The sequence below is a fragment of the Aspergillus candidus genome, assembly GCF_002847045.1.
Source record: "Aspergillus candidus strain CBS 102.13 unplaced genomic scaffold BDW47scaffold_58, whole genome shotgun sequence".
Lineage (NCBI taxonomy): Eukaryota > Fungi > Ascomycota > Eurotiomycetes > Eurotiales > Aspergillaceae > Aspergillus > Aspergillus candidus.
Genome location: NW_020194063.1, coordinates 60,100 through 73,463, shown reverse-complemented (window position 1 = coordinate 73,463; position 13,364 = coordinate 60,100). Strand labels below are relative to the sequence as shown.

Sequence of the window (13,364 nt, the reverse complement as noted above, 5' to 3'; positions counted from 1 at the left end):
TACGTACAGTGCAGACACATAATATTTAATCTACACACGCAGTGCACAAACAAGACAGACAGATCATCTATCAGTAATTCGGCCAAATATTCCAGTAGATCCAATCAGATACCATCCATCAGGTTGATTGGTATTGACCATTCAGATTCACATTTCACATTATAACAAAAAAAAAAAAAAAATCCCCCCCTCATACCGAACTCAGCAAAGGGAAATGATGACCATGATAAACTCTCATTGACAGACACATAAAAAAAAATTTAGAAACAGGGAAGGAAAACAACAGAGAGAGGAAAAAAAAAACTAGTAAAAACTCTCCACAATACTCTCCTTATTAGCCGCATTACCCATCCCCACACCCTGAGGACCCATCTCGCCCAGACGGAACACACTCTCGATAACGCTCAGCTCGGTCGCCGTCGTGTCCAGACCGGTGACGGCCAGCCAGTCGTTGACGACCATGCCGGCGCCGACGACGGAGCTGCCGCGGTTGACGCTGCCGGCGACGAGGGGCACCTGCAGCAGGGAGGAGAGCTCGTCCTGGTCCCGGATGGAGGTCTTGGGGTGGACGATGCCGCCTTGGTTGGAGAGGGCCATGTAGGAGCCTGTGAGGACGTTGTCGGCGATTGTTTGGCGGAAGACTTCCACGCCGAGGACGTCGGCGATGCTATTATTTTATTAGTATCTTTTTTTCAAACGTTTGGCTTCTTTATATATGATGTATATATATATATATATATCACATAGGCAACAAAGGAAAGAGAAGAGGGGAAAGAACGTACATCTCTTCCGTCTCGCGCTCCAAATCAGGATGTATCAGAGCCACATGGTCATTGCAGCAAATGACATTCCCCAAAGCCGACAGTCGCTCCTCTATGCGCTGGATCTTGACATCGTCCGGAAGATCATTCCGCAGGTGTTGGAGTTCTTGGTCTGTGGTGGTCGTGGGCACCAGGAGGCCTTTGCGGTTACTGTTGATGTTAACTCCATACCCTTTTCATTCCCCCTCGGTATCTTCAATACCGAGTACTTGCAAAAAGAAAAAGAGAAACATACCCAGCTGTTAACCGACCAACAATGCGAGTCCCCGCGATAGAAGCATGACAGATGGGAATAACATCTTGCAGTTCAGCCTCGAACACACTATGATTTCCAAGGTTAGTCCCCCTTCCAATGCCCAGCCCACAGAGAGCGGTAATGTAAGAAGTAAAACACACCTATAAAAGTTCTCCGAAGCACCAACAGCGACAATCGCGTAAGAGTTTGTCAGACGGGAAAAGACGCCGACTCTGCAAAATCAACCCCGTTAGCGCCGTCCTCTCAGATATCCATATGTATATATATCTCCCCCGGAATGAATCCTACTCACTCGTTGGAGTTCTCGAATTGAGCACGGACCGCCATAGCTGTTCTGTATGAAATGTCGTGGGTGGTGTTGGAGGGAATAGTGTCGAGAGGTGGTGGTTTGGTGTTGGAGGGGCAAGGCAGTGAGGAGAAAATATGTGCGGGCGGGGTGGAAAACGTCGGAGAACAAACAGGTGGAGGAGAAGAGAACCGTCACCACAGATATAAAAGTTGAAAGGGGCTGAATAGATGAAGTCAGACGACCTGGTCAAGCTCTCAGCTATAATAGGTATTTATGTCAAAAGATACAAATGCTGGAGGAGCCAAAAAAAAAAAAATAAAAAAAAAAAAAAAGAGGCTCGACGTTGCGATCGCCCCGCCGGTCACGCTAGTCCCAATCGGGCACAGGGAAGAGTCACCGCGGATGAGTCATCCTGGCTCATTCTGGCTCCACTCGGTGGGGCGCTATGCTTCACTGCCTCTGCTGGGGACAAGAGTCGCGGTGGCAAGAGTCATACAGTGGATAAGAGGTTGTTGGAATGTTTCATAAGACTGTCAACATCATAGTTCTCCTAATGTGGGCGATTGTGGGTACAGAACATACAACCGGGTATGTACATCCATGGACGCCAACCATGTACAAAACCTGGCAATCACAAAACAAAATAATAGTAAAGACCAGTAGACAAGAACGCCCCAGAAGATCGTAGATCCCCAGTCTCCCTGGTAAGAACAGGACCAAGGACAAAGCCAACCAAGTCCACGCCAGACCGTACATCCACGCTGAATCGAGTACAAAGATGAAACAAAAAAGAAAGCAAAGGGTGATCATAATCCAAACGCCAGAAGCACGTCAGCCAGGGACAGTCCCCTATCCACGCTCTGTTTCAAAAGGGGACGAGGAGCCGGACCAGAAGCGACCAAATCCAAACGCCGGAAGCACCACACCAGCCAAGGCCAGCTCCCCGTCCACGCTCTTCCAAAGAAGGGGGACGAGGAGGCGGTCCAGGCGGGGGTGCGGAGGATAATACAGATTGGGGGAGGATGATGATGTCCGACGACAGGCACCAAATCAACCAGAACCGTCTCCCGTCCACACTCTTAATAAGGGGGACGGGGCGGACCAGGCGGCGGAGGGTGCGGGGGGTGCGAAGGGTGCGGAGGATAATACATATTAGGAGGAGGAGGATGTCCGGCCATAAAGCCAGGCAGCGGAGGCCGGTGAAAATTAGACCCCGGCGGAGGCGGCAGCTGGGGCGGCCCGCCTCGGGGAGAAAAGAGACCAGGCAATCCTAGCTGTTCGTTGATCGATGGGATCTGCTGCGCGGCGGGGAGAAGCCGTCGTTGGCGCTGCGGTGTGGGAGGGGGGAGAACAAAGGGACGGGGCTCTGTGGGCCCATGTGCGACATGGGGGGGTGGTGGCGGCTGCTGGGGCAACAGGGTTCGATGCGCGCCCGGCTGTGGGGTGGTGAGATGGGACAGGGAGGATCGGGGCATCTCGGCCGACGCAACATCCGCCAGCGCGGATAACGCCGCGGGGAACGCTTCCGGGACGGGGGGTGGCCGAATGTCCCGCTCGACAAAAGGCCCACGGCGAACCTCCACGGCGTTTGTGGCCTGCACCAAGAGGTCAATGACATCTCCCGCGGAGCGGCCAGCGAATGGACCGGTGTCGGTCATCTCCTTCATTTGCGGGTCGATATCGTCGCCCAGTTTGGCCCGTTGGAGGAAGTCATCCCAGCCGTACTCGGCCCGTTCGTAGGCGGCCGCGCCGGCAGGATCCCGCACGTAAGATGACAGGAACCCCCGAACGACCCCCTTGGAGGGCGGGATCACAGGCACGCGCTCGGGCTCCGTCCCAGAACCCTCAGTCTAGACATCCGGTGTTAGTTCCGGTATGATAGAAACGGAAGAAAGGCACCTACCTCTGTGTGCTCATCATCTTCGGCGGCACGACGGCCTTCTACAAGGGCCATGTAGTCTCCCTGGCAGGCCAGTAGATGCTCGTCTTTGATGTGCTGTGCCGCGTACTGAGGAGTATTAGCCAGAGAAAGGAAGAAAGGGGGGGGGGGGACGTACCCTAGATCTCTCCTCAAGAATTGCCTTGTTGGCGGTAAACAGTCGGTTCTCTTGGTCGACGCGCAATTGATATTCCCGACGCAGGATCTCCTTCTTCTCCGCAAGCCGCGCTTTGAGAAGCAAGTTGATCTTGTCGAATTCCGGAACGTCCTTGTGCGCATTCTTATCGCGCGCGAGCTTTTTCTGGGACTGCGACGCGAGAACCGCCAGGGCCAGCCGCTGAGCGGCGGCTACCTTGCGGAACGTGCGGTCCAATTCCCGTTGCCGGTCGCGGAGTCGCTGGGTGGCTGGAGTGGGAGACGGCGTGCGGGCGAGCTCGGCATCGCTCGAGCGATCCAGTTGACGACCGCGCCCCCCACGGCCACTACGCGTTCCCCCACGGCCTCGTTTCGCGATCCCGGCACGACCGCGTGCGGCGCCGCTGCCACGTCCTCGTCCCCGATTTCGACCCCCACGGCCCGACTTGGCGGTGGTCGATTCCGCGGCGTTTTCCGTCATTGGCTCTTCCACGTCTTCTGTCACCTGGCGGGAGTCGTTGTCCCCGGTGAATTCGTCAGCACCGGCCGCCGACGGGGATGCGGGTTTGCCCTCGTCGCTCGCTCGGAACGTCTCTTCCATGGCGCTGTCCTTTTCGCCGTCTTCCAGCTTGGCTTTCTTACTGGGACCGAACGATCCACTGGCGCCGTTGGGTTCGTCGCGGGGCTCCATCTCCCCAGATTTGCGCTTTGCTGGCCGCGCGGACGGGCTCAGTGCGGCTTCCGACGGCTGTGGCCGTTCCGATTCTGGGGTGGCGTGCCGGCTGGTCCGAGGCTTGGTCTCTTCCGGAGAGAGGGCGCTCTTGGGTTCGTCGTCCGGTGGATGCGTTTTTGCGCCCAGCCCCCGAGGAGCCTTCTTCTCCTCGAACGGCTGGGTGAACTCAATGCGTTCCGGGAGGGCGCTGCGAGGGGATGGTGACCTGGGCGCCGGGAAGGCTGGTGGAAGGGGAGCCGCTACAGTGAGGTCGTTGGCCCCATTCACCGAGAGCCTGCTCCGGTTACGCGTTCTCCCGCTCGGAGTGAACGTGGCAGATGGGCTCAAGTCGGCGGGCTTCGACGCAGCGAGAGGCTCCGTGGTGGGAAACTCATTCGATGACGGATGAGAGTGAGACTTCAAGCGGGCCGACTGACGGGTGGACCTTGGGGTGTCCTCGACCGCCGGGCCGCGCTTCACGCGTTTCGCTCGCGGAGTTTCGGGGACCGCGGCGGATGCGAGGTCCTCGGACTGGGGGGCCTTGGCCGACGCACTGGAGATGGAGGACCGAGTGCGAGATGATCGAGTCTCACGTGCATGGTTGGCGGCGGCGTTCGCTGGGTTGTTGGCGGAGTTGTTGGCCGGGTTGTAGCCCCGAACCGCACGAGTACTCAGAGTGACGATGCGTGAGGGTCGCTGGGGACCACTGTGCTTGCTGCTGGAATTGGTAGCATCTGTCGGATGAACACGTGCATCCTGGCTGGCGCGATGACTTCGAGTCACGCGGAAATGAGAAGTATCGCCAGTGGAGTCTACAGGCGTGTGAGATGGGCAGGTTCCGGGGGGATCAAGACTATGGTCCAACTTACTAGGGGTGTTATTGGGGGTAGAGTCGTTGGCGGCATTGCCACTTGATTGGCCAGTGGCAGGAGCTCTGGTGGCATCCATCTTGCGTTTGACACCCGCCATCGCCACTCTCTAGTGTATGATTAGTATTGGTTGGATGGAGAGTGGACAGATAACACGGAAGATTGAGGGACAGGACGGAAGGAGAATAAGCAAAGACTGATGTGGGGAAGGGAGCAAAAGGGAGATGAAAGGACATGGCAGGAGTAGAAGGTCAGGTATCAAGGGAAGAAAGGTGATAGAGCTAATGGGGTTCTCTCCGATAGAGAAAGAGATCGACCAATGTAACACAAGAATCTTAAAACAAACAACAAGGTGCTGATGGACGGCGTCGAAGGCAGGGGGGAGAAACCAAGCGAGTTGCAACCAAAGCATGAAATGGAATTATTAGATGGAGCGCAACCATTGCGTTTCTCAAGCCGGAGGGATGTGCAACGGGGCAGGGATGACAGGCGCGCCAGGCCGGATCAAGAGGGAGGAAACACGGGTATGGGCAAGTATACAAGATGGCAGAAAGGATTTCCGAGTATGGGAGTTCAGAAGTGTATACGAATGCAATAGATGAAGGGGAGAAAGAAGGAGAAGGAGAACAAGAGGGGGAGGGAGAGTAGTGGGAGTCAAAACTACGCGACGATGGCAAAGAACGTGTAGAAGAAGCTTGGGTTGGGAGTAAAAAAAAAGAAGGGAAAAAAAGAAGGAAAACAGTATGCAACGGTGGGGACAACAGGGGAAGGCCAAGGCAAAAGGATCAAAGTCAAAGGGAGGAAAAAGATGAACCGACGGGGTAGGAAAAAAAAGAAGGTTGACTTACCAGAGGAATGCAAACCAGACAGGGTGAGAATGGGAGAAATGAAGTCGAAGTAGATTGATGATTTCTACTAAAAGTAGAGGGAGACAGAAAGAGGTTCGGCCAAGTGGATCAGAATGGGCGACGCAGGCGCTAAATGGTAAGCCGTTGGTCGCCGGAAGGAGTAAGTCTATACAACTCAATGGCTGTCTCTAGACTCTGCAGTTGATCCACCAGGAAAGAGATGGAGAGAAGTCAATGGATTTGATCTTTGGAATCGATCAAGATGACGGGATGATCCGAAGGAATTTAAAAACCTAGGATTAAGAGTTGAAGAAGGATGAGATGGTGAGAGAGGAAGAAGAGGCAAGATGGGAGAAGGGGAAGAGAAGAAGAAAACAAGAGAAAGGAAGAAGAAGAGAACAGGGAAAGAGGTATGAAGTAACCAAGAAGAAGAGTGAATCCAAAAGGATCAGTGATTGGAAGAGTAAGGAAGGAGAAGAGTAAGGAAGAGAGAGAGAAGAAGATGAAGCCATTCAGCAGAAGAAATGAATCCTCGTTTTAGTTCTTCCTCTACTTCCTTTGCTTGTTTTAGCTCCATCGTACGGTATGGTACCGTATTTCTCGACTCCGGTCGATCACTTATCTGTATCACTACAGTTATTGTCCATTTATATCGTTGGAGATACTGACAGCACAATCAATACTATAATCTCATGATCATTTCTTACATCCAGTGATAAATATATCTATCAACTATAGTATAGAGGCCAAATATTGAGTATCAAGTAGAAGATCGGTCATGGCCTACTGAAAGATTGCCGCATCGAGTAAGAAATCTCCAGTGGAGCCTGAAAAATAAGCAAGAAAAAAAAAATAAAATAAAAAACAGGTAACCATTTCCATACGACGTAATCTAGACCCCTTTTATACTACACCTATACTCCATCCACTGTATACAACATTCATTCTATCAGATGAGAAAGGGCAGTCTATAGAAAAGGAACTCACCCTTCTATACAATATGGTATAGGGACAGATTTACCTAGATCTCAATGAGCATGTATGAAGATTACTACTTAAGGTATCGACAACAAGCTTTGTACATGTAGAGACCGCCATTTGCCCACCCTTTCTCCTCACCGTTCCATCGGAGAATTCTATATACTTAGAAACCATTCCAGTCTATCTTCCGCAGACGGGCTTAGATGAACAAGAAAAGCTCTCACTATAAAGAGGCACGTGTGCTGTCTACACCGTCACTTCTTCGATCGGCCGTACACTTTCCGGTATTATAAGGTATCTCCCTCCCTACTCACTTCTATTTACACTTCCTACCAAGAATGTAATATGCAGTGCTGAAATATCCAACAAAAGAAAGTCTGGAATAATTGGACTGCCTCTATCACCATCCATAAAGATCATCCCATCAAACCGATATCTATATCTATATATATCTCTCTAAAATATAAATCATATCAAACACGCTAGCTAGACCGAGGATATCTTGCACCTGTACCAAAGAGCACCACAAAAAGATAGAATACCAATAATAACACAAGGAAAAATGTAAAGAATGACATGCACCTCAATGATGTGACGTACAGCTCAGCTCTCCTGCGGGGATTCGCTCAGCTCGTGCTTCTTCTCGTACCGCGTGATGCTACTCCGCACGTCGGCTGCCATGATGAATCCGGGGATCTGCGTTTCATCTGCTTGGTGGCTCGAGTGGATGCTCTTGTTGTTGGTATGGTCATCGCCAGACACAGCCGACAACAACGATGACGAAGACGATGATACTAGTTGTGGAGTACTAGTCGTGCTCCGCCCCGGGTCGATACGCTCCCGATCTACCTGATCCATCCGCTCAAACAGCGGCGACCGGCTGCGGGGGGTGTGGTGGTGCTGCCGGTAGAGGGAATGAGTAGACCGGTTGGATCGCACGCGGGTCAGCATCTTCATCGTGATGGTCTGGCCGGCATTGGGCGACGCGACCACGATGGTCCCCGGCGTGGGTGTCGGTGGTGGCGAGGAGCTGCTGGGTCGGAAGAGAGGGTGGATGTTGCTTTCGTCTGGGAAGACGAGGGTGGGGAGCACTGCTTTTGGGGGTGCGTTTGGTTGTGTTGGTTGGGGTGCTGATGCTAGTGTTGTTGTTGATGATGATGCTGGAGATGAAGATGACGTTGCCGTGGTTGTCTGGAACGGTGTCTTGTCCCAGGACGGCCGCTGGTTTAGCAGCTCGTTCCCACGGTGATCGGCGACGATGGTGACGCAGCTGTCGCGGTCCGCGTCGAAAAAATCTGGGGTTACGCTGGGGCTGGCGTATATCGAACGCGGGCAGTTGAGATCGAGTTTCAGGTCTAAGGATGCAGAGGCGCGCCTCGAGTCGTGTCGGTAGAGTGTCCGGCCGGAATAGCGGTTCGACCGGCGGGAGGCAGCGCTGGACGCGGTGGGCTGCTGCTGCTGCTGCTGGGGAGGGAGCACGTCGTAGCTTTCCTTGGAGTGCTCCAGCGAGTCTGTATTTGATGACGGCGGTCTCGATGCCCGCGCTCTGGAGGTTGATCGGTTGGGAAACCGGGTCAGTTCGTGGGTGGCGGAGCCGGGCCATCGGCTCGAACGACGTCCTCGGCTCTTCAGGCCCGTCAGGAGGTATCCGCCTAGGACGCCCTGGGCCATGACGGAGATGGCCCACATGACGCAGCGGGAGATCATAAGAGGCTGCCGGCGCTGGTGCTCCGCTGTGTTGCTGGTCTCGGTTGCGAACTGGACGGCACACCATGCGAGTAGGGCTGCGGTTGTGGCTGTTGCGATGGCGAGGTAGGTAATCACGGCGCCGTACGTAATGGCCCTCCAGTTCTTCCATGGTTGTAATGTATTATTCTCGACGTCGAGGGTCCACAGCACGAGTAATACGATCAGTGTCCCGCAGCTGATCGCACCTAGACCGAGGATAGCGGCCTCGATTGTAGAGGTATTAGAAGGAGAGAATCGGGAGGAGGCGAGGCATACGCCGTCGAGGACCGTGACTACTAATGTTGATAGCAATGAAGCTGCCCCGAAATAGTGGATTGGGCGACATCTGCGCGCGCTGGGAGTCATTTGGGCAGTGGGATTCGAGAAGCATGTAGCGGACACTGGTGGGGTTTGCTGCCGCGGGAATCAATTCTGGCTCAATGTCAGGGCGCTCGTTCCACGGACGGTGGTGTATAAATTAAAGATTGGTATTTTCGATGGGTTGGAAGGAGTCCAAAATATTCGGTGCGGTTCAATCGGTGGACGGTTAGGCTTCTACCATCAACAGCGGAAGACGTTCATGATAGCAGCGTCCACGGACAGAAAGATTGAATAGGGAAGCTTCCGATAGACCAAGGCAAGCCAAGAGGTTGAAAAGAGAGAGACAATGATCAGACAGGTAGAAATTGGGAATCTGGCCTGCGAGAGTATAGACAAAGTAGCTGGACGAAGGAAAGGCGATCGAGGGAATGACGGGAGTAAATATCCGAAAAGAATGTTAAGACCCAGTAACCTGGGAAGATCGAAAGTCTATCTATCAGACTAAGGAGAGACTAAAGAGCGAACGACGGGGAAAGAAGTTCCCCGATGTTTGGAGTTTGGAGCGAAAGACATGGGTATGCAAGACTAGGGTTAGGATGACAGGGGAGGGAAGTGGGAAAATGGTGGCAGATCGCCACGTCTGGTCGAGATCAGACCCCAGGGCCTCTTGAAAGAGAAAAAGAAAAGAAACGACCAGTAGTCAAAAGTACGACACCGATAGACTCGACGGAATGCTACTTGCAGATCTCCAGTTCCATCCCGATCTCTAGACAGGTACCGTCTGAAGCCTTATCAGAGGCCTTCTCTTCCATCCTCTCCAGCACATGATTCTCTTCGCTACTCCATAGTGGACACCATTGTCACATCCGGGGTATCCTGAAAACCCTCTATGAAACACCCCAAGGGGTAGTCTGTCCCCGAAAAGATTATACTCGTCATCCACGTCCCTCGACCTGCTTGCATGCCTAACACAAGGTCCTTCCCGGGCCGATCCTCGAGCCCACGCCAGGCCAATAAGGTCAACTCACCAGGCAACCCAACAGGATGGAACTAGGAGACATCACTGGCGCATGGCACAGGTCTACAGCGACCGATTTGTCAAGGCTGGTGGCTCTCTAAGTTCCTGTGAAGCGGCCGGGACGATCACCGGGGTCCCGGGAGAGCTTTAAATGGCAGAGTGATCCAATTTTCGATTCCCAGATGGGGAGAGCAGGGTCGACCAATGGACTATAAAATCCCCGACTTGGTGATGTGACGTATCGTCTGTTCAATTTGGGGAGCTGAAGAATCCTAGGGACGGGTGGGATGATGTATGTGATTTGATAGTGGATTCGTCTTGGGGGGTGGATGAGGGGGATCCAGGGACCAAAAAAAGAAAAGAAGAGAAGAGAAGTGACAGTCTTCTAGAAAGTAGTGGATAGAGAGTCGATGTGCAAAATATAGAGGGGATTGGCATCATGATCCTGGTCGTGTCTGGGATTGCTCAGAAGTTCTCCCTAGATGACCCCACCGCCATCTGATACATCGATGAGACAGATACCATCAACCGAGGGGTGCCCCCTCTTCATGATCCAATTATTCTCTCTTTTTTTTTATTTTTATTTTTTTTTTTTTTTCTCCAGAAGGAAAGAGACTCGGCCGCTGCAGTTTCATCAATGGTATGGGATAGCAAAACAATAGAATTGTCAACACTTACACTGAGGACAGACTCAGCAACCTTTCTGACCATGGAGATTATTGCAGGAGACTGAATTGAACCGGTAATTGTCATTGTTAGAAATATACATCAGAAATTGTCATGAATAGATTGCAATTCTTTAGCACCATCCTTTCATCAAAGTGCAATCCATCCATCTATGTATAGTCGTGTTGATGTGGCGGTGCATATTGTCGTGGCTGGGCTGTGGCTTCAGACCGCCTCCGCCTTTCTCCTCTCAGGCTCTCAGGCGTCATGCATTGCCATCATCGTCCATCACTTTCTTGCCCACTTTTCTTCCTTCTTCTTCTTTCTCTTCTTCTTCCCTTGATCCACCCACCTCGACCCCATCTGCTTCTCTCTTCCTCGATCCCTTTGCATTCGACATTTGTTCATAGACTCCTGTTCCGAGTGCACATCGTTTCTCTGACCTTCTACCTTCCGTCTTTCCCCCACCTTGGTTAGCTAGTTGCTGTGTCTGTGGTCCTCTCTGGTGGCGCAAGATGAAGCTCACTTTCAAGGTACACCCCCCCACCTTCGCCCTCCACCCGCGTCAACGCTGTTCCCCGTCCGTCATCTAATCGTTGATCTCTCTGCAGGATTTGAAGCAACAAAAGTTTGTAATTGATGCGGAGCCCTCCGAAAGGGTATGGCAGTTTCTCGTGTCCCCAGCGTTCTCGGTGCGGGGCTAATTGAATCACCTCTAGGTTGGCCAAGTCAAGGAAAAGATCTCCAAGGAGAAAGGATGGGAGGTTCCCCAACTGAAACTCATCTATTCGGGTGAGTCACCTTAGTCGTCTTCAGCGCCGTTGATTCTTCCAGACGTTCGTCAACGGCGTCGACATCACATCCGCTGACCGTCATCCCACTCTCCAGGCAAGATCCTTCAAGATGACAAAGCCATCGAGACATACAACATTGAAGAGAAGGGCTTCGTAGTCTGCATGGTGTCCAAGGTATGCGACTTCTTCCAGAAATTTTTGTCTACGGAAAAAGCAAAACAATCCGAGACGAGTCTAATTCGTGTCGCCATAGCCGAAAACTGCCGCACCCTCTGCCTCTTCTTCACAGGCCCCTTCCACGCCTTCCAGAGCGCCTGCATCTACGCCCGCTGCTCCCCCGGCTCCGGCCCCTTCCACCAGCACCTCGACGCCGGCTGTTCCTGCTACTCCTTCGCCCGCCGCCTCCCAGCCCCCCGCCGAATCCTTCAATGACCCCTCAACCTTGTTGGCCGGGACCCAGAGTGAGCCGGTCGTTGCTCAAATGGAGAGCATGGGTTTCCAGCGAAGTGATATCAACCGTGCCATGCGGGCTGCTTTCTTCAACCCCGATCGTGCCATCGAATACTTGTTGAATGTATGTTTGAGACATCATCTCTCGTTGCCCCCGAATTGTGTCTTGGTTCCTCATCTAACGATGTACAGGGCATTCCGGAGGACGTCCAAGAAGAACAGCAGCAGCAGCAACAGCAGCAGCAGGAGGCCGCCGCCGCCGCTACTGCCTCGCCCCAGGCCCCTGCCGCGACTGGTGCCACTGGCACCACTGGGGGTGGCGACGAACCCGTCAACCTGTTCGAGGCAGCAGCTCAAGCCGGCGGCCAAGAAGGGGGTGCTACTCGTGGTGCTCGTACCGGTGGAGCTGGAGCTGGAGCGGGTGCGGGTGCGGGTGCGGGTGAAGGTCTTCCCAGCCTGGATTTCCTCCGTAACAACACCCACTTCCAGCAGCTCCGTCAGCTGGTCCAGCAACAGCCCCAGATGCTGGAGCCCATCCTTCAGCAGGTCGCTGCGGGTAACCCGCAGATTGCCCAGCTGATTGGTCAAAACGAGGAGCAGTTCTTGCAGCTTCTGAGTGAGGAAGGGGAGGGCGCCCTCCCTCCAGGCACCCACCAAATCCACGTCACCGAGGAGGAGAGAGACGCCATCGAACGTGTATGCTTTCTCCCTTTCAAACATCCCTCGACTCCAGAAAACTAACCTGAAACTAGCTCTGCCGACTTGGATTTTCCCGGGACCTGGTGATCCAGGCCTATTTCGCCTGCGACAAGAACGAAGAGCTCGCCGCGAATTACTTGTTCGAAAACCCCGACGATCCCGAGGATCTATGAAATGGCACTATCCTATCCTCCCCTCGAGACCTATCGATGATACCGAGCCGCAGACCACGTTCTATGTTTCGCTCCTCCCCTTGCCACTGCCACTGCATTTATATGCCCGGGTATTCTACTTGAGCTAGTGGTCTGAGCTGTTATCGCCGTTCGCCGTGTTCCCTCAGCCAAGGATGTTGGTGTCTTTCTACACACCATGCTTACTCCAATCCCTTTCATACATACCATTCTCCCCCTAACCCGTCACATACGATATGTGCTTTCTTTTTTTTTTTTTTCTTTTTGTTCTTTCCTTTTTCCTTTCTTTTTCTGAGATGACGTTTCCGATCAAGCACTAGTTAATACAACAAAATGGGACATGATGATTCGACCCGTCATATTTACTCTGCAGTAGTAGTAGTAGTAGTAGTAGTAGTAGTAGTAGTAGTAGTAGTAGTAGTAATTTTTCAAGGGATGGGGTGGCCTAATTGTGGGCAGGGGCAGGTGGTCGTGGTGGTCACGACCACATGATCAGTCCTCGAGTCATATGACATACTCACACAACAATAGAAGGCAACCCACCATCTAGGTAGATGCATAAACCCCAGGTACCTACGTACTCGGTAAGTAGTATTGATTCACCAGACGACCCAATCGGTTTTCTACCCAGATACTTCAACAGTACC

General features: G+C 52.9%; 4 protein-coding genes across 4 annotated transcripts; 1 reads left to right on the top strand and 3 right to left on the bottom strand.

Moving 5' to 3' along the window:
• Positions 1 to 94: 94 nt before the first annotated feature.
• On the bottom strand, positions 95 to 1,669 carry BDW47DRAFT_111696 (translation initiation factor 6). The gene is made up of 5 exons (XM_024814002.1): positions 1,370 to 1,669; positions 1,218 to 1,289; positions 1,057 to 1,143; positions 783 to 971; positions 95 to 667 (listed from the first exon to the last, which is right to left on the bottom strand). The coding sequence occupies exons 1-5, from the start codon at positions 1,402 to 1,404 to the stop codon at positions 304 to 306; spliced, it is 747 nt and encodes a 248-aa protein (XP_024668700.1). The 5' UTR covers positions 1,405 to 1,669; the 3' UTR covers positions 95 to 303.
• Positions 1,670 to 2,445: 776 nt separating this feature from the next.
• BDW47DRAFT_128817 (uncharacterized protein) lies at positions 2,446 to 5,121 on the bottom strand (the record flags this gene model as incomplete). The annotated part of the gene is made up of 4 exons (XM_024816910.1): positions 2,446 to 3,216; positions 3,270 to 3,374; positions 3,424 to 4,964; positions 5,022 to 5,121. The coding sequence occupies 4 exons, from the start codon at positions 5,119 to 5,121 to the stop codon at positions 2,446 to 2,448; spliced, it is 2,517 nt and encodes an 838-aa protein (XP_024668699.1).
• Positions 5,122 to 7,453: 2,332 nt separating this feature from the next.
• On the bottom strand, positions 7,454 to 8,944 carry BDW47DRAFT_134091 (uncharacterized protein; the record flags this gene model as incomplete). The annotated part of the gene is made up of 1 exon (XM_024818012.1): positions 7,454 to 8,944. One exon carries the CDS (start codon positions 8,942 to 8,944, stop codon positions 7,454 to 7,456), a length of 1,491 nt encoding a protein of 496 aa, XP_024668698.1.
• Positions 8,945 to 10,869: 1,925 nt separating this feature from the next.
• On the top strand, positions 10,870 to 13,076 carry BDW47DRAFT_111691 (putative UV excision repair protein (RadW)). The gene is made up of 7 exons (XM_024814001.1): positions 10,870 to 11,116; positions 11,195 to 11,242; positions 11,303 to 11,375; positions 11,472 to 11,551; positions 11,631 to 11,951; positions 12,020 to 12,523; positions 12,580 to 13,076. Exons 1-7 carry the CDS (start codon positions 11,099 to 11,101, stop codon positions 12,697 to 12,699), a joined length of 1,164 nt encoding a protein of 387 aa, XP_024668697.1. The 5' UTR covers positions 10,870 to 11,098; the 3' UTR covers positions 12,700 to 13,076.
• Positions 13,077 to 13,364: the final 288 nt, after the last annotated feature.

Coding starts and splice junctions, on each gene's coding strand:
- BDW47DRAFT_111696 (XM_024814002.1), bottom strand. CDS start 1,404: ATGGCGGTCCGTGCTCAATTCGAGAACTCCAACGA. Junction 1,290..1,369: donor CAATTCGAGAACTCCAACGA/GTGAGTAGGATT, acceptor TTGATTTTGCAG/AGTCGGCGTCTTTTCCCGTC. Junction 972..1,056: donor GTTGGTCGGTTAACAGCTGG/GTATGTTTCTCT, acceptor TAACATCAACAG/TAACCGCAAAGGCCTCCTGG.
- BDW47DRAFT_111691 (XM_024814001.1), top strand. Junction 11,376..11,471: donor ACTGAAACTCATCTATTCGG/GTGAGTCACCTT, acceptor CCCACTCTCCAG/GCAAGATCCTTCAAGATGAC. Junction 12,524..12,579: donor AGAGAGACGCCATCGAACGT/GTATGCTTTCTC, acceptor ACCTGAAACTAG/CTCTGCCGACTTGGATTTTC.